This window comes from Bombyx mandarina, chromosome 17 (assembly GCF_030267445.1).
Source record: "Bombyx mandarina strain Sakado chromosome 17, ASM3026744v2".
Taxonomy (NCBI): Eukaryota; Metazoa; Arthropoda; class Insecta; order Lepidoptera; family Bombycidae; genus Bombyx; species Bombyx mandarina.
The window spans coordinates 2,373,827-2,395,970 of NC_143223.1; the positions used below are offsets into that span (position 1 = coordinate 2,373,827).

A 22,144-nucleotide genomic window follows, 5' to 3' on the forward strand; every position below is an offset into this window, starting at 1 on the left:
TAAATGGACGTTTTAGTTGTGGCATTATATTTGCGTTTCCTTTGCGCGGTCTTCGCGGTAGACCTGTCTCATATTGAGACTTTTGTACAGGAGAATCGTTACTGTTTGAAACAGAGATATCGTCCACTGTACCACATATCAGCGGCCCACGCATGGACGAACCATCCCAGCGCGTTCGTGTATTACAAACGGCAGTACCATATCTTTTACCAATATCATCCGTACAATGGCGCGTGGGGTCCTATAAGTTGGGGCCACGCAGTCAGCGATAATCTTGTCGACTGGACGTTTTATCCACCAGCCCTCATCCCCGGCGAGCTCTACGACAAACACGGATGCTTATCAGGATCCGGAATCGCCCACAACGGGTACCTGGTGCTGTTCTACACTGGAAATGCCGTATCAGACAACGCGACGCTCCAAACGCAAAACGTGGCGATCAGCACAGATGGTATCGTATTTCAGAAGTATATTTACAATCCTGTTGTTCGGGACGGAGCTTTTGGGGCGGAGGACTCGCGAAACCCTAAAGTTTGGAGGTTCAGGAATGTCTGGTACATGCTCCTCACTAACACCCGGGAAGGGGTGGGCCGGCTTCTCCTCTACACGTCCATGGACCTTTTCAATTGGAAATTGAATGGCACTCTCGCACTGTCACTCGGCGACACCGGGTATGCGTGGGAAAGTCCGGATTTGATCGAAATAGATGGTCAGCACGTTTTGATGTTGTGCCTCCAAGGGGTGCCTAGCGATGGATTTCGATTTAAAAATTTGTATCAAACTGGCTATATCGTCACTAATTTCAACTATGTTAATGGCCAGTTTGATGATTTAGAAGTCTCCACGGCAACATTTACGGAACTTGATCATGGACACGATTTTTATGCCCCGAAAACAGTGCTTGCCGTCGACGGCAGAAGACTCCTGATTGGCTGGCTCGGAATGTGGGAGAGCCATTTCAAAGAATCAAAGCACGGATGGGCCAGCATGCTCACCATTGTACGAGAAATGAAGCTGACCCCACAAGGTCGTCTCCAGATGCCTCCTGTTAGGGAAGTAGCTGAATTACGGACCGAAATACTTGAAGACGCGTGGTACAACCCCGGCGAGGCTTTCTATGCAGGGACGAGGACTTTTGAGTTGATAGTCAGCACTGCCAAAGTGTTTTACGATGTCGCCGTCATATTTGAATGGGATGGCGACCAGCAGTACACGGTGGGGTACTCGGCGGATCGAGGTCACATCATAGTAGATCGCGGCGGAGTGGACGGCCTCAGGAGGGCGGACTGGGCTCCAAATGATAAACTAAAACTGCGTATATTCGTCGACTATAGTTCAATAGAGGTTTTCTGTGGTTCCGGAGACGTGGTATTCTCCAGCCGCGTCTACCCAAAGAAGAATATCCGTGTGAAGATATCAGGAGAGTCACAGTTGCACGTCGTCCAGTATAAACTGCGACGCAGCGTCGGATATGATAGCAAATTGTGTAAATACTTGAAAGAGCATGTTCTCGAAAGGGCATAATTTAATAAAAAGGATTATTTTTATCTTCTAAGAGGCTTCTAAGAGTAATTTAAACAAGTATAACTATTCACTCTGTTAACCATTCTTTTGTTAATACTAATAAAATTTTATTCGTCAGAATCGTTTGTTAGTGCAATACTTATTATTACCAGGCTACCGCCGATAATTATACGAATTTATAGTTTGGCAATTTTTATGAAAAACAAAAAGGATGAAATAATTTTATTCTCTTCCTTTATCGTGGAAGTCGTGAACACGTTTTGCGTATAATTAAAAGTACTTTTACGATTTAATGTCGCTTTTTTTTTAAATTGTGATCATATCGTGATCGCACGAAAACTGTAAACTGTATTCGAGATTTCGGAAGTAATAAAATGATAGAAAAAAAAGCGAAATTAAATCGTAAAATAACTTTTAATTACGTCGACTACTCGCGAAAACCGAAGGAGATATTATTAAATATCTATTATGTATTGATTTTCTTATTGGACAATCGAAACAACATATCTACGAGTTAATGCGAGTTTTTTAACGTTCTCGATAGCGTAAAAGTTAGTTCATATTTGTATGGAATGGGATCGTTTGCGACGTTTGCCGCTAGGGGCGCTGTTCCAACTGCATACAAAATTGGGTTAACTTTTACGCTATCGAGAACGTTAAGAAACTCGCGCTAAGCACACTGAACTCTCAAGGTGGGTGGCGCCACTCGTGTAGTATATATAGTCTATGGACTCAGGAAACCACTTAACACTAATGAATTCTTTAATAGATTTGCTCATAATACTATCAGTGAAATATGTTTGATGGCGGTCGTAGTATGCTGATTTATTTATTTATTGCTTAGACGAGCTCACGGCCCACCTGATATTAAGTGGTTACTGGAGCCCATACACATATTTACAAGGTAAATGCCGCGAACTACCTTGATATAATAGTTTTAAGGTTTCAGTGTTACAGTATGATGGCTGCCCCCCTCCCCTTCAAACTGAAACGCATAACTGCAACGTACGAATACACCGGACGACTTAGCCTATAGGCCACGATGAATTAAAAAAAAAAGTGAACGCTTCACGATTTTGTGTGTCATCCTTATGTACGGGCCATGCTAATCTTCTCTGTATCGCTCCAATTTTATTATATGTACTGCCGAAGCAATAACAGTGAATGGTCAGAGAACGCTGTTTTTCCTCCGGTGATTTACTGATGTCAGTTTTTAGGGTACGCGTAACGAAGGTATTTTGCTATTGTTAGACCAAAATCACACACAACCCAGGAGATCAGATCACCAATAAAAACTTAAATGTTGAGCACTGTAGTAAGGGACGCCATGATAAAGTTAATTGAATTGAGTTTTGTAAAAAGAACCGGACGTAAAACAATAATAGATTCGAAAACAGATTTCCCAAGGGTGCGCCCACGTAAGTTGTTATATTAGAAGAGATTGAGTGGCCGAGTGGGTTTGTTAAAGAGCGGTCTCATGCATGCCGCATTGAAAATAAACATAGGTTTTTTTCAATGAAATAAAAATAAAAAATTTATTAAGGCTGTTTACAAAAATGTTGAAATAAGTAAAATAAAACACTTTTTTGCCTTCCTATCTGCGAGTAACTTCGAGGGGCCTTGTTTGGTGGTTGACTTCACGGGGCTCAGCTTGCAGGGATTTACTATTATCTGTCCTAGCAAGAGCAGTGCTTCATTGAATCTACCACTGGATCGGAATCGCGAAGCACTCAGAATATTCGGCTTTAAGCTCCGTGGATTAAGTTTTTTAAGTACGTCGAACTCTTTGACAACGAGGACTTTCAACAAGTGCGGTGACCAGTGCTTGAAGTGCCTAAAAGTAGCTAGAGTGGATTCGGAGGATCCGATAAAACATGTTTCTGATGACGGTTTTGCGTTGCTTCGTTGCCTGGGACGGAAATGTAGAAAAAGTCACAAGTTGCAGCTTAAGCACTAGAGGGATGGTACTTTTTCCCGAAAATGATCAATTCAAAATCGATTTTTCTCAAAATGGTTGACGTTTTACATAAATGAAAAACATGATCGCAAGGATCAATCAATTAGATGCAAATGATATACTATATCAACCAACTAGTCGTCAACCACAAATTATTATCGCACAAAAATATATTGAAGTGAAAACTTCTTTAGAATCGTTGTGATTTCAAACCGGATGCAACGGAAAAAACGACAGGTAAGAGACACAAATACAAAAATGTGTAGGATGAAGCCAGCAAAGAATGAGACAGAAATATACATACTATTTAATACAGCGCCATCTGTGAGATTTTTTAATACTAACGTGTGTATGAAAATTCTTGTAGTGAATTTTAATTTAGGATTATACGTGAAATTAAAATATCAATTCACAGAGGGCGCTACCTTACAATTATTTACTAATGACAAAATTTTACATATACTTAAGACGTTTAGGATAATTGTATTTTAATTTTGAAAGGTTTCACTTCTACCACGTGTGAATTGCACACATGTTTTTTTATGTAATACATATTTTATCTGCAGATATAAAACGGAAAGAACTCAAGTCGCACCATTACCGAATTTTATTTACTGGAGGAAGGTAATTTTTATTTTTATTTACACGTGTTTATAAAATGGTGTTAAAATAATTTAGTGAAAATTATTTTAAATTATATTATCGTTAAGATTTTAATGAATGGGATAAAAATTAATATCACTTTTATCTTCTATATTTTTATATTAAATGAACATTGATTTAAAATCGAAAATTTTTTGTCAAACGAATACGTCGATTGAGCGACCCAGATCGCGTCCCTACTTGATAGTTGACGGACATTATGACATACGGATTTCATGTCACAATTTCAGAGTTCAGGCTCAGTTCAAGTCAGTTCAGTTGAAACTGCCACGAAGGGCGAAACTTTGAAAGTGGTAGTGGCAGTATACAAAAACTTTTAAATTAACACTTAACTTTATGAAACTTTGAGTAGTACAAAATTTGAGTAAAATAACATTAATTTCAGAAATTAAATTCATAGTAAAGTAATTTAATCACTCACTAACATGGCTAAATTGTTATATTTGTTTTTGATGTTGTGTTTCGCTTTCGGAAACTCGGATAAAGGCGACCTCAAGTTCTACCAAGAAAAAGTAAGCATAATTTTAATAATTTTGATATATATCTAACACTAGTTAAATTTTGTACTTTTACTTGTGAAGGCCATAAATCATTTGAAAAAGACCAACAAAGAAAAATGTTTTTTTATCATAAATTTACATTGATCTTTTTACTTAGATATTTATAAGCTTTTTAAATTATCTTGAATATGAGATAAGCTAGTATTTAAGTTGATATACCCTCGAATATGAATAACAGCTGTTATACCAAGAATTAAAACAAAACATGAATATGGTCTTTATATATTAACAATATTGTCATTAATATTTTAATTTATTAAGTGAATTTTCACTAGCTATTAGTTACTGACAAACCAAACTAATTAACACAATATTCAAATGTCTACACATAAAATCTTAGTCATCTGTTACCAAGAACACTGAAGTGTTAAAAATTATAGAACTAATCAAATGAAAATAGTATGCAAATACAGGATTAAACAGTGAAGGTAGTTTCGTAGCCACTTAAAAAATAAAGACAAAACTATTGAAGTCATCATTAAAATGCTTGACATACCAAATATAGACAGTATAAATAAAACATGATAGGTATATCAATATGTATGCAAATTATTAATTAATTTGTTCCGTTGTACTTTTAGCGCATAATAATATGCTATTGTTCATTTAAAAAATATTTTCAATTGTATGAAACAATATTATTGTGCCCAGTGATTTTTATATATTAATAAAAACAAACTACAACTCAATCAACTACCTATTAATATAGTCTTATAAAAATATCCAATACGAACATATAATTCTATAATATAAAAAGGATAGTACAACAACATATCGACAGTTGAAAGTCTTTAGGTTTAAGCGACATTTCACATAATACGCTACATTAATCTTTGTAATTAAATGTGCATTTTATTTGGTATTAGCATCAACAGTTGGATATTTTTAATTGAAATTCAATTAAGTTTGCTCCTTGAAATAGCTAAAGAAGTTTTTTTTGGTTATGATATTTTCTCCTAATTTTAAACTTTAAATGGCTCTCTGTAATATCGAAAAAATATTGCTTAAACCAAATACCCTTTTACCCCTCTATATGATATAGTAGGGGAGCCCACTATGCTAAATGGGGATGTACTTGAGCGTCATAGATACTGATTGAGTTGCAAAGCTTTGATGATAATCTATATATATATAAAATGAATTGCTGTTCATTAGTTGCGCTAAAACTCGAAAACGGCTGGACCGATTTGGCTAATTTTGGTCTTGAATTATTTGTCGAAGTCCAGAGAAGGTTTAAAAGGTAGATAAATATGAAAATTCTCCAAATTAAATAAAGTTTAGGTCTTTTATTTATCGATTGAGGCACTACGAAGTCTGGCGGGTCAGCTAGTAAGAAAAAAATATGACATAGTGTATACCTTTTCATACGTGGGGGAAGCAGCTATAGATTTCCTAATTTGTAAAAAAAACTGTTGGATGGACATACTCGAGCGCGTCAAATATTGATAACATAAATATCCTACGTTTTAATAATGTGTGTATGTTAATCTGATCGTTTGCAATGATGGGGGTCTGTGACACATGTAAGGGTTGAAAATGAAAAAAAAACAAAATTAATCGAGCGCGTTTTATTAGGGGATCTTAAGTGAACCATAAAGATCTCATGCAATAATCTGACGATTTCGATGTGACGCAAGCTCGCCCCGTTATTATGATATAAAAAAAATATATATTCGCAATTTTGAAATACTCAAGCGCGTCAGAATAAGATATATATATGTTTCATCTTTATGTCGTAGACGTGCTGTCTCATAATGCGACGATTATCTAAAGAGATTTGCATAATCTGACAAAAAAAAAATTTTTTTTAAATCGTTGAGCCTAATTAATTGAAAAGCTCAGGAAATAGCTTGCAAGTAAAAAGTTTATGTTTTTTAAGTAAAATCCTTATTCCATTCCATTATTTGCAAGAAAATAATTTAAAAAAACATGCTCAAAAAAACGCGGAGAGGGGAATATAAGCATTACGACGCAGCTGCACAAATTCAACTTTAACGACGAATTTTTGTTATTTCAGCTTGTGGTAATCGTCAGATTATATATTTTACGTTTTTCTTCAATCATTTCCTTCAAAATAAAAGAAAATTGAGCCACGCTCGAGAATGTCCACATGACGTTTGTTTTTTACAACTTTGTAGCCCTCCCCTTTCTTTACGTCACTCTCAAATTGTCAGATTAGTGGAATATACACTTTTTAGCATGTAATAACTCACCCTACCTTAATCTGACGCGCTCGAGAATTTCAGATGATCAATTTTTTTTTACTAATCTGATCCTTTATCCTGGACGCGCGGCCTTATTTATGAGGTTCATATTTGGTGGAGGTACTTAACCGGGTACAAGGTATCTCCCTGTATATTTATCTGCCGCGCTTTAGTAAATCCCGAAATCCCCGCTTGGGCTCCCCTACTAATACGTATTGTATTATATGCATGTGCATAAACTTAATTGTGTACACCAGCTCTGTATTTACTCTATAGCGTGCTAATCTACTGATCGAAAAGAGTTATAGGGTACGATTCAATTAACTCAATCAAGTGCCGATTTTCAGAATTTCCACGAACCGCACGATTTTACCGACGACGACATAAAAGCATACGCCAACCTGTCCGATTTGGATCACTTTAAGGCTGTACTTAACGAGATATTAATACCGCGAGTGGTCGGTACACCGAATCACGAGAAAGTCGGAAATTACATAGCCAACGAGATGCGGACCATGGGCTGGTCAGTGACCGAAAACGTGTTTCCCGATCATACGCCGGTTTTTGGAACGTTGAATTTTAAGAATATTATCGCTGAATTGAATCCTAATGCCGACAGATACTTGGTATTGGCATGTCATTATGACAGTAAATATACAAGGGAACACGTTTTTGTTGGTGAGTGTTTTATATTGCTTATGCAATATTGTTAATGCTATCAGACATGTTACGCTCATCCTCAGGGGGCTTATAGACAGAATAACATAACCCAGCCAGCAATACCCAGTCTGGGAGACGAGCTATGAATGCTTTCGGCAAAAAGTCCTACGTATCATCTGCTCACTCGATCATCTGCTCACTCGATCATCTGCTCACTCGATCATCTGCTCACTCGATCTCGTGTGAGTCCAGCATCGATAATGACGGAAATTAATCCATATTTGCCGATTTAATTTTGTTAAACGATGTATCTTTTTAGCATGTGGTACGGCGTAAGCCCTCACGCGTAGGTAGCGCCATCTTGCCTATTTCTACCGTGAAGTGGACGGATAGAAAGTACGGTGCTAACAATGGAACAACTGTTAAACGACATATTATTAAATTTTAATATAGTATTTTTTTTAAACAATAATACCTTTAAATTTTGATAAGGTGCAACTGACTCCGCGGTGCCCTGCGCCATGCTCTTGAACCTGGCCAAGGTGATGAAAAAACAGCTGGAGAGGCTGAAGGATGCCAACCTCAGTCTCATGTTCATATTCTTCGACGGTGAGGAGGCCTTCCGGCAGTGGGGCCCCACTGACTCCATCTACGGCGCCAGGCATTTGGCCAAGAAATGGCACGAAACTCCGTACAGGGATGGCGCTAATAACTTGCAGAGAATGGTACGTACCGAAATTTCCAAGTCCTGACGGATTAATCAGATCCAATAAACCTTGCATTAGACGCCTTCCCTTCTAATACTAGGAGTAGAGACCCCGGTAACCGTACTCGTCGAACTCCGCATTGAGTTGAGTTTCTCGCCGGATCTTCTCAGCCGCGATTCCGATCCGGTAGTAGATTCATTCGCGAAGCAGCTACTCTTGAGTTGTTAGATCTCCCTTGGAGGCGCTCGTGTAGCTGTTAGCAAATCCCGCCCCTTCTGACTGAGCCCTTGCTCGCCCACCTGTCCTTGTGAAACTTGAAAGGCCTCAGGGCCACTAGTAAACTCCCAATCATAAAAAAAAACCTATTTCTCAATGCCCATAACTTAATTAAAGTAACTTAAAATTTTCAAAACATGCTTGCGTCTTTAAATGTTTAATTCAAATCAGATAATAATGACCCAATAATGAATGATATACCTCGTAAGATTAACTTTTTAAAAATGTTATTCTAGTAATAAAATTAAATATGTAGTAGTTTAAATAATAGGTTTTTATTTCGATTTGTTCGTTCAAACAGTAAATCCGTATTATTAGACCTCATTTTTTTACATTTTTCATTTACCAAGCTTATCTTTGTAATTAAAAGAAATTATAATTGAGAAATGTAATTTTAAACCAAACATGCAAACGATAAATAGGTATTTTAAAATTATCCTCTTGTAATGAGACATTCTTAAAGTGTATTGGCATTAAATATTTGTTTACTTATTATTACGTATAACGTTGCAATAACTTTTTAATGACGGCATCTTTCTTTTTAAAACTATATCTTCTTTTTGGTCACAATAATAAAATCGTAGATAACAAAGCGAAGAATTCACCCTGTTTTAGGAGCACCATGAGAGTTGTTTTGCTGTTATATTTTTATTCGAACAAATTCAAAACAATCAGTGTCGTGACCTTTTCATTGGGCCTATCATAATATGTACGTTTGAAATAATGAAAACCCAGATACTTTATCTGCGTTATAGTTTTCGATGGGCGATAAAAAATTCCGAGAAAATTGCTCATATGCATTAAGGAAGATTTTGTTTGTTAATCAGTCGGTTTTTTCGAACTGCAATTAAATTGATTTTCCTTTCTTAACCGAGAGAGGCGTCAAAGCAAATACGTTTCACTCAAAAAACATCGACAGTCAGTGATATTCGTGACATTCTTTTGTCGTGTATGAATTTTGAGAAGATTTGGATTGCCTGTCTGGAATGTCTAGCTTTGCCTTCTTTTGTTTTTAACCCTTAGGATTAAGTAGATTCATTCTCAGTATCTTCGGATTCGTCTTTAACAGAGTCTACTACTAGATATTCCGACGCCTTAGTAATAGAAATCGACATAATTAGTTCAGTTGACCACCATCCGTCACCGTTCTAGCCTATAGACACAATCCACTGAGTTTCTCGCCAAATCTTCACAGTGAGTCGCGATTCTGATCCGTCGCTAGATTTAACCAAACATTGCCTTTGCTTGGGCTAGTGTTAACAAGTCCTCCGAAGTGGAGACGCCATAAGCTCAACTACCAATCCGCGCGATGCTATAATGGCCCCTTAAGCTATCAACGATGACAGAGGTTTTTTTTTCAAAAAATATTCTGTTTCAAGTACCCAATACATGATAACTCGTTTGAAAAGTACACAATAAAACCTTGGGGCTTGGCTCCAACTTAGTATCTTTGTTAATGATTAGTATTCGAAAATCGCGCTCTTAGTCTAAATTTTAAATTGGGATTTTTTTGTTTGTATTTTGACGGGTTTTGTTTGCATTCGTATCTAGCGATGTTCAAATCCCGCAGGCGGGTACCTATTTTTCTAATGAAAAACACTTAACAAATGTTCATGATTGAATTCCACGGTGAAAATAAAAATCACACCCGCAAAATTATAATTTGCGTAATTACTGGTGGTAGGACCTCTTGTGAGTCCGCGCGGGTTGGTACTACCACCCTGCCTATTTCTGCCGTGAAGCAATAATGCATTTCAGTTTGAAGGGTGGGGTAGCCGTTGTAACTATACTTGAGACCTTAGAACTTGTATCTCAATGTGGGTGGCGGCATTTACGTTGTAGATGTCTATGAGTTCCACTAACTGTGAGCTCGTCCACCCATCTAAGCAATAATTTAAAAAAAGAATGGTCCGTTAGATTAGCAACGTTTAAATATCTGTCTGTTATTCGTTTTTAACATTGTTTTAGGACGTTCTGGTACTGCTGGATCTCCTCGGAGCACCGGATCCGGTGTTCTTCAGTTATTTCCAATCGACGGAGAAGTGGTACGTCCGTCTCGCCTCCGCCGAACAGCGCTTAGCCGAATTAGGAATGTTCGATGCGTACACGAGAGGGAAATCGGAGCAGACCTACTTCAGGTTGATGAGTTCGGGGGCGGTCATCGAGGACGATCACATTCCATTCATGAGACGAAGTAAGCGACTTCTATTTTATTATTTTTAATACGCTTTTATTAGCTTCAGACGTATGTATGTTGGTATGTAACGGAATCTTTAAACAGCGGTAGGCAGCGGCTTGGCTCTGCCCCTGGCATTGCTGAAGTCCATGGGCGACGGTAACCACTCACCATCAGGTAGGCTGTATGCTCGTCTGCCTACAAGGGCAATAAAAAACTAATAAAAAAAACATGATTTTGACCCCCCTTCAAAACTTCGGATTAACGAAATTTGGAAAATTGAAAAGAAATATGTAGTTAAGGACTGATGTCTATTCAATTACAAAAAAAAAAAAATTGAAATTCTACTAAAAAATTAAAAATAAATAATAGTTTTATTATTAAATACTATTTTTAGTGTTTATCAATTGTGTGCTCGTAATCGTATATAATAAACAGTTTACAAATAATATCCAGAAGCGTTAATAACGCTGCCACTATCATAAGCCAAATTAATAAAAACAAAAAATAATAGTTTATAAAAACTAACCAAATACGCTTTTATAGAAAATCAATATAAAAAATAGAAAATAAATTTTATTAATTTTTAATTAAAAAAAACCGTGCGGTGCATGGTATCATCAGTTATAAATATTTTATGAACAGTTAAGAGTAAAAAGGTTATTTTTATAATATCCTGAAAAGCACGATTGTTTTACAATAAAATCATTTTTTCTTACATTAATTTTAATGCAAATTTCTTAAAATTCTTCTATTTTTTAGGTGGATTTTCTATAAAAGCGTAATTTGTTAGTTTTTTTAAACTATTATTTATTATTAGTTAAGTAGATGAGATCAGGGCCGATATGGAACAACAATAGCCTGGGCGGCACCACCGATCTTGGAACAAAAGGAGGAACTCTTTAACCCTTTGACTGCCATGTAGGTTTTTTTTTATTTGCTTAGATGGGTGGACGAGCTCACAGCCCACCTGGTGTTAAGTGATTACTGGAACCTATAGACATTTACAACGTAAATGCGCCACCCACCTTGAGATATAAGTTCTAAGATCTCAGTATAGTTCTTAGTATATAGGGTCACCGGTACCCTGCATGGCGCACTCTTCAGGGATACCTGCTCTGTGGCTAAAGTGGCGAAATATCTAGTAGACTCTGAGAAAGACGAATCCGAATATACTGAGAATGAAATAATTTCTAAGAGACCTTAAAAGTCTAAAATTGTAAGTTCCACTTCGTGATTTTACCCTTCAGTAAATAGAGTCTGAAAGACTGTTATCACTGCATTGGCTTATGTTTTATTATTTATCGATCACTAGCTGACCCGGCAGACTTCGTAGTGCCTCAATCGATAAATAAAAGACCTAAACTTTTGTATAACATAAACTTAAAACAAACAAAAGGAATTTGTCCGACGGGGGAGGGGACATCAAAGGAAAAACAAAACTGTTATTTTTATTTAATTTCGAGCATTTTATATTTATCTACCTTTTAAACCTTTTCTGGAGTTCCACAAATAATATTCAAGACCAAAATTAGCCAAATCGCTCCAGCCGTTCTCGAGTTTTAGCGAGACTAACGAACAGCAATTCATTTTTATATACATAAAAGATTTAATTAAATACAATAGAAGGCAAAAGTAAGGAAATCTGGGGGCTTAGTAACAGAAATTTACATAATTACTTGAGTGCGCTACGTGGGGCACTGGTGTCCTACACGGCGCTCAATGTGTTAATTGTATTGTATTGGCCGGTCCATCGTTCAATCTTGAACTCACCAGTGCTTCGCGATATTAATACAGAGGATGGCGTTATCCAGTCGTGCAGGTATCAGAATACGCCCCAATATCAGGAATTGCGACATTTCTGCACGGGTAGGTACCACCACCCTGCCTATTTCTGCCGTGAAGCAGTAATGCGTTTCGATTAGAAGGGTAGGGCAGCCATCGCACTGGAAAAACAGAGAGTAACTCATGTCCCAAGGTATTTACTCCGGTAACCATATAACACCAGGAGGGCCGTGAGCTCGTCCACACATTTTAGCAAAATGTCTATATGTATATATCGAGGGGTGAAAGGGTATTTGGTATAAGCTATATTTTTGCAACTTTACGGGAGAGCCATTCAAAGATTACAATTTGGAAAAAATTATATAAAAAAAAAACGTCTTTACCTATTTGAAGGGGTTATACTTAATTGAAGTTCAATTAAAAACATCGAATTGTTGACGCTAATACCAAATAAAACAGACCCTTAATTAGAAAGGTAAATGTCGCAAAAACTCTTTTCTCCCCCTCGATATACCTAGTCAGGTCATAAATTCTGTCACATGTTTAATGTAAAATAATTGAAACAAGTTTATTCATTATGTAACCATTCATATACCAAAATGAACTTAACAAAACATAGATTCATATGACACTAAAGTTTATTCAAAATGACCTCCGTGATTTTGAATACAGGCCTTCAATCTGCGCGGCCAGTCGTCTATCGCAGCACGAACGAGGTCCATGTCAATATCGGCGGCTGCCTTAATCAAGGATGTCTTGAGTGACTCCAAATTGGGATGAGGCTTTGAGCACGCCTTTTCCTCCAAGTGTTGCCATATCTTGTAATCTAACGGATTCAAATCTGGACTGGAGGAGGGCCAGTCTTCGTGCCGGATGAAGTCGATTTTACGCGCCGCCAGCCAGTCTTGTGTGCTCTTCGCTCTATGAGCTGACGCCGAATCTTGTTGGAATACCCAGTGCCTGTTATTGAACATGGTATGAGAAACAGGTTCCACAAGGTTCGTCAGGACTGTATTTTGATACACAACTGCATTCGTTTTTACACCTTTCTCACAAAAATGTAACTCTGTTAAGCCCCAATAAGAAACTCCCAACCATACCATGAGCGAGGATGGAAAATGACCTCGTTGGACACGCGGAATACGGTTGCTCGCTTCTTCACTACTGTGTGCGTACACCTTATCATTTTGTTTGTTGTAGCTCTCTTCTACAGTAAAAATTTTTTCATCCGAAAAAAGAATTTCCCTATATTTTTTTCCCGCGTACCGCTTCAACAAAGCGCGGCATCTCTTCAGTCTCAGGTCCATTAGACGAGCATTCAAACGATGTCCTGTTTTTCTTCGATATGCCCGAAGCCCTAAGTCTTCATTTAACACCCTTTTCACCGTGGTTCTGCTTAACCCCATCTGAAGGGCCAACGGTTTCTGCTTACGTTTGGGATTTCTTTGAATTCGCGCCTTCACAGCTTTTATCACTGCTGGAGTCCTAACAGACCGAGGGCAACCACTTCTTGACCTGTCATCTACACTAGAGTCTTCATTGTATCGTTTGATGGTACGATAAATGAATCTTTTGGTTATATTCAAATTTTTCAGTATGTTAAAAATTTGAATTGGTGCGTAACCGCAACGATGCAACGCAATAATTGCAACACGGTCTTCTTTAAGCGTCCACTCCATATTTAAAAATGAGTAAAATTCTAAAAGTATACATTTTTATTTTTATGAACAATTCGAAATTCGAATTCAATAAACTTTTTTGTGGCCAGCATTCTAAAAGAAAAGTTTTTACTGTGTGACAATACTTATGACCTGACTAGTTATAAATAAAATATATGGTTTGTATTATTTGTTCATCATATCATATTTTTCCTTCATCGTGAAAGTGGTTTCATCATTTATATTTTGAGAGATACCACCAGTATTTTACCATATAAATATTGCGAAAGAGGGTATACTTAGTCTGGCCATAAATACTGTTACAATTAAAAATAAAAAAAAATTCTATTGCAAATAACATTTATTATTTTTACAGTGTGTTAGTTTAATACATAAATATAAAACAATTTAACATATAATAACAATACATTCCTTTAAACGTTGAAGCCAGTTATCAATAGAAGCACGCACTCTTTCCATGGGAAAATTTTTCACTGCCAATCGTACGGATTGTTTTAGGGACTCCAAATTATCATGGCGTTTAGAGCAAGCCGTACTCTCTAAAACTGACCATAAATCATAATTCAGCGGATTAAGATCGAGACTAGACGACGACCAGTCTTCAGCTCTGATGAAGTCCGAAAGGTTCGTTTCCAACGAAAACTGCGTAGACCGAGCTTTATGACCTGGCGCCGAGTCTTGCTGGAAGGACCATTCTTGATTATTGAACATGGTGTTGTTAAGGGGCTTCACTACCTCCTCAAGAATGGTATCTTGATACACTTGTGCCGATGTTTTGATAACTTTTTCACAAAAGTAGGGCTCAGTCACTCCTTCATAGCTAATACCCCACCAAAACATCACTGAAGTCGGATAGTGCCCACGTTGCACTCTGTCTAATTGGGAAGCTTCCTTAGAGCTTTGAGCATAAATACGGTCATTTTGTTTGTTAAATTGTTGCTCAATTATGAAAAAATTCTCATCCGTAAACAAAAATTTTCTATGACCTCCCTTTGCGTACCGCTTCAGTAGTTGTTTCGATTTTACCACCCTATTCTCTTTTAAAGTACCAGTTAAGAAATGACCAGTACTTCTCTTATAGGCTGCAAGTCCTAAGTCATCTTTTAAATTACGCGACATGGTTCTAGGTGCTATCTTCATATCCCGAGATAAAATCTTTTGCTTTCGGACAGGATTTCTTCGAATTCTTTCCCTTACTGCTTTGACCACCTTTTTCGTACGAACACTACGTGGACGGCCAGATTTTTTTCTGTCACAAACAGAGGAGGTCTCATTGCACCTATTAATAGCCCGGTACACAAACAGTTTACTAATACCAAGCGTATGGAGAGTTTTAAAAATTGCATTTGGCTCCATACCTACTTTGTGTAAAATCACAGCGATTCGGTTCTCTTTATCACCCCACTCCATTTTAATATCGCAAAATATTGTACAATGTATTGGCGTCAAAATGAGAAAACTCAATGAGCAATCTTAAAAAAATGACAGATTCCAAATTCAAATGTAATACTTTATTTTTAATTGTAACAGTATTTATGACCAGACTAAGTATACAGTACTAGCCGTAAGTACTCGCCTGCTTCGCTGGGCATTTAAAATTAACATTATTATTTATTGTCATTATTATCAGGGAGTCCAGCACTCATATAAATATTAAGTACATGTATTTTCTACATGGATACCAAGTTTCAAGTCAATCGGATGCATGGTTCAGTAGTTATAACGGAACATCCGTAAAAACAACTGTAGATTTATATATTAGTATAAATAAAGAATGTATTTATAACTAGATCGTTGAGTTTGGAGGTCAAGTTAATTTTTTTTTTCTAATGCATTTTTCCTCCTTTCTTAAATGTTAATTGTGTGTTTGTGTGACCGCGTGACCTCAATCACCTCTCGACTAGTTATCTAGAGGCTAGCGATTGGCGACTGTATACAGCTGAAACAAGACTGTCTAACCGGAGACTGTTTCAGTTGACATATTGACTGCGAAATGGCTAAGTCACTTTATAAAATAGTGTTGGTGGGCCTTCAGAGACGATAACAGTTTTCTTTATTTTTTATATAATTTTTTGTTACTATCTTTTGTTGCACAATGGAGTGACATATTCACTAAGTGAATAATCTCCTTAAAACATATTGACTGCTATGTATGTCACCGGTGTCCTACGTGGCGCGTTTCACTTTGAGAAGGCGGCACGACACGAAAACCCTCTTGTCGTGGCCGCCGGGAATTACATACCCGATCCTATTGACCGAATGGTAAACAGTCGACTTCGCCCTAAACACGTCATTACGGATCCTCTCGATCCACTAATGGTGCTTTTAGATACCACAAGCACCGGTCACCGTGCTTGTCGAACCCGTCGCTTGCGACGAAGGGCTCGGAGAGTAAATTAACCCAGAGACACAGCCCACTGAGTTTCTCGCCGGATCTTCTCAGTTTGTCACGTTTCCAATCCGGTGGTAGATTCTGCGAAGCACTGCTCTTGCTAGGGTCAGTGTTAGCAACACTCCCGGTTTGAGCCCCGTAAGCTCACTTATACGTCAAGGAGAAGCTGAAATAGCCTCTCAAGGCTATCAGCATAGGTAGGAAAAGAAAATCTCTACCGTTTTTATCTAGATAAATTCTGAAAAAGGTACGGTAGATATATTCCGATGTCCTACAACTACCTACATTTTTAGGTTCTGTGACCTGATAAAATGAATTTTCTTTTTTTTTTATTGCTTAGATTGGTGGACGAGCTCAAGGCCAGACTGGGGCTAAGTGATTACCGAAGCCCATAGACTTCTACGTAAATGCCGCCATCCACCTCGAGATATAATATGAATTGTAAGGTCTCAGTTTTAACAGTACGGCTGACCCTCCCTTCAAACCGAAACGCATTACTGCTTCAGGGCAGAAATAGGCAGGGTAGTAGTCTTACCCGTGCGGACTCACAAGACGTCCTACAATCAGTAAAAATTTTTAACACGCCGCGTTTGACCGTGAAGTCTAGTTCCCTCCCATAGATCTTAAGTCAGTACATAAACCTATTAGTAACATATTCATGTATTGATAATTACGTGTTCGGGACAACAGTTAATTTTGTCATTTCGATTTTTTATTGCCCCGATAGCGCGACATTGACGCTGTAATTAAAACAATAATATTAATTAATTACTCCACGAACACGTGTGCAACTTGTTTCCTAATATTCGTTATCTATGGTTTTAGTGCTCTAATAATATTGTGCATTTGTAAACATTGCCACAGATGCAGATAGAATTGCTGAATGCCCGATAAAGACACATAGACAAGTGTTTTTTTTTGATAGGATAGTTCAGAATACGTGTCCGCGCGGCCTAGCTTTCCAGACATATTTGACATACTTAATTGGTCATCAGACTTTTTATTTGAATTAAAAATTATTTCCTGCAAATAAATAATTGAAACAAATTAAAGAATAGTTAATTGAATCATAAATAGTAAAAAATAAACTACACACCTTCGATCAATAGTAGTATTATTGATCGAAGCTACACACAATAAAAAATTTTGACTGACTTGGTGGTGCAGTAGTGATCGCACCCGACTGTGGCGCCGAGGATTGTGGGTTCGATTCCCACATGGGGCAAACATTCGTGTGACAAACAGGTCGGTTTTTAATTTTTATCTGGGTGTTCTTTATCTAGATATGTATATATTTAAATGTATATATAAGTATGTACTATCGAGAAACTTGTTGTTCAGGGTAGGGTCAATGGTAAAATATCTCGTGGACGAAACCCCGTGCGACTCATCAGATGAAAATCCCTATCAAAATCCCACTTAACGAGTGTGTGCGCTCAAGCCTCCGTTCGTAAATTATGGATAAAATCTGTCAAGGCTTTTTTTAACAAGAAATCCACATTCCGCTCTGCCGAGAGTAACCGGCTATGATGATGATGATGATGAAGTATGTAACACAGGTATTCCTAATTTGGGGCCCGATAACCGCGTGTGCTTTGTTCCCAGTTATTATTATTATTATTTTATTTAAAAAAAAAACACTTTACCACGGCTAAAATCTCGTGTTTATTGTTTCCGTTGTTTTGAGTACTTTATAGTTTTCGTGGTCACGGACGATTGATAAGATGAATGAAGATATTAAAATTGAGATTAAACCGTATAAGTAGACGTTTACAAATCGCGGAAACCGAAGAAAATCCTTAATAAAACTATTATTAGACATTCTAAAGCAGTGTTTCGCAACCTTTTTTGTGCCACGTCCCACTGTAACATTTCTAAAATTTTTATATTAATAGAAAACTGAAGTTGAAATTCACAATCACTTTAATACAGATTTTCTTTATTAATTTAATGCGATTGTTCCCCTTAACTATCAAATTGCCCCCTTATGGGGCGTGGGCCCCACGTTGGGAAACACCGTTCTAAAGTCATAGTTTAAACTAGGTTCTTCATTCGCGAAGCAGCTGCTCTTGAGTTGTTATGTCTCCCTTGGAGACGCTCGGGCAGCTGTTAGGAAATTCCCCCCCCCCGGCTGAGCCTTTGCTCGCCCACCTCTTCTTCTTTGTCTCCACCTTATCCCACTAGGTGGGGTCGGCACGCCGAATTTTTCTATTCCATTCTCTTTTATAAGCCGTCACCTCTCTCTCTCTCTCATATCACCATTCACACACTCCATCCATGTCTTCTTTGGACGACCTCTCCCCCTCTACCTTGCACTATAATTTCCATACATCCCCTAGTCGCATGCATTGCTCGCCCATCTGTCCTGGTGAAACTGGAAATGCCTCCGGGGCAACGGTAATCCCCATTCATAAAAAAGTCTAGGTTCCATGAGAATTTATCTTGCTTGTTTATAGTTATGTAGAGCCTATTCCTTACAGTATTTTAGAAGGTCCGTTTCCTACCGCATTTTGAACTGCTTATTTTCTACTGTATTTTAGTACCTTCATTAATAGGGAATAGGGTCTACTTCCCCTACTGTACCTCACATATTACCTTAAAGTTCTTACTCTGATCTGCACTTCGTTTAACATTATGTAACGGAAATTTATCTTTACGATACGTATTGTTATCATTGTCATAGATAAGTTTGCAGATATATAGATTTTACGCTAAATCAATATAATAATAACCCATTGTATAGAGTTATAGAGAGAGTATAAGGTCTTATTTTTAATAGTACAACGGCTGCCCCGCCCTTTAAACCGAAACGCATTACTGCTTCACGGCAGAAATAGGCAGGGTGTTGGTACCTACCCGTGCGGACTCGCATGACGTCCTACCACCAGTAATTACGCAAATTATAATTTTGAGGCCTTAGAACTCATATCTCAAGGAGGGTGGCGCCGTGTGCGGCGACCCTTAATAGCAGGGTTGCGCTGATATTTATATACATTTTTTGTTTGTTTGTTTTAGACGTGGACATCTTGCACGTGATTCCGTCGCCTTTCCCCAGCGTGTGGCACACGGCGGGCGACGACATGACCGCCCTCGACTTCAACACAATAGAGAACCTAAACAAGATATTCAGGGTGTTCGTTGCTGAATACCTCCACGTCACCCCCTAACGGTACGCGAACGATTTCTAACGTATTCAAATTAATAGAAATATTAGTGAACGCAAAACAAAAAAAAAATTGTAACGGTATGATATTTCGTAGCGGACCGTAGAGACAAGGCTAGAAGCACAAACTGTGTTGTCTTGATAATAGATAATATTATATAGACATTTTTATTTTAGTAATTAATTATCGCTTGATTATTGCCTTATATGTAATATGTAACATTAGTAACGCAAAATTGTATAAAACATGTCTTGTTGTGATGTGACTTTTAATAACATATTTATTGACGTACCGTTTTTGTAGGAAAGCAACTTTTTTTTTTAATGATAATGTTCAAATTTTTATATGCTATTTAAACTGACGTTACGTTATTATCGTGACTGGAGCACGACGTCTGGTACTAATTTGTTACCGAGTAACGATAATTTAATTTTTTATAGTATAATGAACGCCCCGTACATTAAAGTAAGTGGTAATAATATCGATGAAACTTTTAAATCATCCTGTATATAGATGGGTGAAAGGCTATTTGGTTTAAGCGACATGTTTGCAATATTACCGGAGAGCAATTACAAGTTTAAAATTTGGAGAAAAAAAATCATAACAAAAGAAACTTCTTCAGCTATTTGAATGGAGTAAACTTAATTGAAATTCAATTAAAAACATCGAACTGTTGATGCTAATCTATACTAATATTATAAAGAGGAAAGATTTGTTTGTTTTGAATAGGCTCTGAAACTATTGAACCGATTTGAAAAATTCTTTCACTGTTTGGAAGCTACACTATTCCCGAGTGACATAGGCTATAATCTTTTTTGAAAAAAATTTGGGATCCTTACTAAAGCTCCAATAATGTAACGCAAGGTGTAAAAAAATTACCTACAATATTCTTTACATCGCGTGCCCTGCGAAAACTCTTGATGATAGAATAAAAAATGTACTATGACTTTGTAGGAAACATTATTATTTACTAAATGTGTCGCGACAGCATATGTCTAACTATTATAGTTATGCCGCAATAAGTATTCTTTTATTAAAAAAAATAAAACAACGTCAAATATCGTTGAAATTTTTGTTAAAGACCCGAGCGGAGCCGGAGCGGGCCGCTAGTATCAGATAAAAAGCACCTTTAATTACAAAGATAAATGTCGCGTGTTAAGCAAAATGTCGCTTAAGCTAAATAGCCTTTCACGATATAATAGAGCTTGGTCAAAAGATTAAGCAAATTTCAATTCATCATCTTATTAACAGTTAATCTTTTGTGCGCGTTATAGCTATATGTAATATTTATTTTAAGAACGATCTAGATTAATTTAGTTCAGATTGCAATTGCGATGGGGGCTGAAGAAAATTTCTTTGCAAAATTTTCTGTTATAAGTTCGGAACTATTTAAAATAAAACACGTGCATTCGCATAGAAGAACATTTTGGCTAGAGAAGCGTCTAAGATCTACCACAGACAAAAGTTGTATCTTTTATTTATTAGGCATAGAAAATGATTTTTATACTAACTACTTTTTTCTAATGTATTGAATGGCACCAATCGATCATAAATTAGTGGACTTTTTCCTATAGGTCTGTACATAATGTTGCCAATTTTATTGATCACATAAAATTATATACTGATTTGAATTATTTTTACGAATCAATCAGCTTAGATTGATATTTATTGATGGCTTTCAAGTGTCATTTTTAAAGCCGATTTTGAAAACGATTGGCAAATGAAAACTCAAAGATCTTTTATATATATTATATTTATCTTAAGATTCAAAAACATTCCCATTGGCGATTTTTTTTTAGTAGATTCTGTGTTCGAATATGTTTCTTTTTTTTAGAGATATTAAACGACTCGTTTCTTCTTCTCTAACTGTTGATAAATGAAAAATGAAAATTCGAAACAAAATGTGTTTTTGGATAACATTTTATATTCAGTTATACAGCGGGCGGATAAGACGTTTATCCATCGAGTTAATAAACGGATGCTTTCAGGGTCCGGTGTCAGGGCCGGGCGGGAACGCGCCCCAGTTCCATAATTTGCTTTACAACTCTGTATTTCAACTAGTGTAATTTGATTGGCTCCTTATGGTAGTAATACGATTAAATGTCATTCCTAAAGTTCGGCTTCGATTTGAGAAGTTACAAAATTACGAGACAATGTTTCGCTTCCTTTTTTTATTTTACAAAAATCGATTCTGCCTTTTATATCGATATGCTCGGAAATATTTACAAACAGACTAAAATCGATTTTACCTTTTAGATCGATTTGCACGAAAATATTTGATTAAATATTTACTACATACAGACTAAAATCGATTTTACCTTTTAGATCGATTTGTACGGGCCAACGATAACCCATAAAATGGTCGATTGAATTTTTAAAAATGGTCCGCGATGATCG

The 22,144-nt window shown here is 37.0% G+C and overlaps 2 protein-coding genes, 1 long non-coding RNA gene and 1 other non-coding gene across 4 annotated transcripts; 2 read left to right on the plus strand and 2 right to left on the minus strand.

The window, feature by feature from the left end:
• Positions 1–3: 3 nt before the first annotated feature.
• On the plus strand, positions 4–1,641 carry LOC114241426 (uncharacterized). Its single transcript, XM_028172260.2, has one exon. It carries the CDS (start codon positions 4–6, stop codon positions 1,522–1,524), a length of 1,521 nt encoding a protein of 506 aa, XP_028028061.2. The 3' UTR covers positions 1,525–1,641.
• A 935-nt stretch (positions 1,642–2,576) lies between these two features.
• On the minus strand, positions 2,577–2,683 carry LOC114241433 (U6 spliceosomal RNA). The gene has a single exon (XR_003624589.2). It is a non-coding gene; the product is annotated as a U6 spliceosomal RNA (small nuclear RNA).
• Positions 2,684–4,377: 1,694 nt separating this feature from the next.
• Positions 4,378–20,485, plus strand: LOC114241326 (glutaminyl-peptide cyclotransferase). The gene is made up of 5 exons (XM_028172130.2): positions 4,378–4,656; positions 7,256–7,586; positions 8,061–8,293; positions 10,520–10,745; positions 19,599–20,485. Exons 1-5 carry the CDS (start codon positions 4,570–4,572, stop codon positions 19,748–19,750), a joined length of 1,029 nt encoding a protein of 342 aa, XP_028027931.2. The 5' UTR covers positions 4,378–4,569; the 3' UTR covers positions 19,751–20,485.
• Positions 20,486–21,762: 1,277 nt separating this feature from the next.
• Positions 21,763–22,134, minus strand: LOC149501084 (uncharacterized). Its single transcript, XR_016324473.1, has 2 exons — positions 21,997–22,134; positions 21,763–21,942 (listed from the first exon to the last, which is right to left on the minus strand). It is a non-coding gene; the product is annotated as an uncharacterized LOC149501084 (long non-coding RNA).
• Positions 22,135–22,144: the final 10 nt, after the last annotated feature.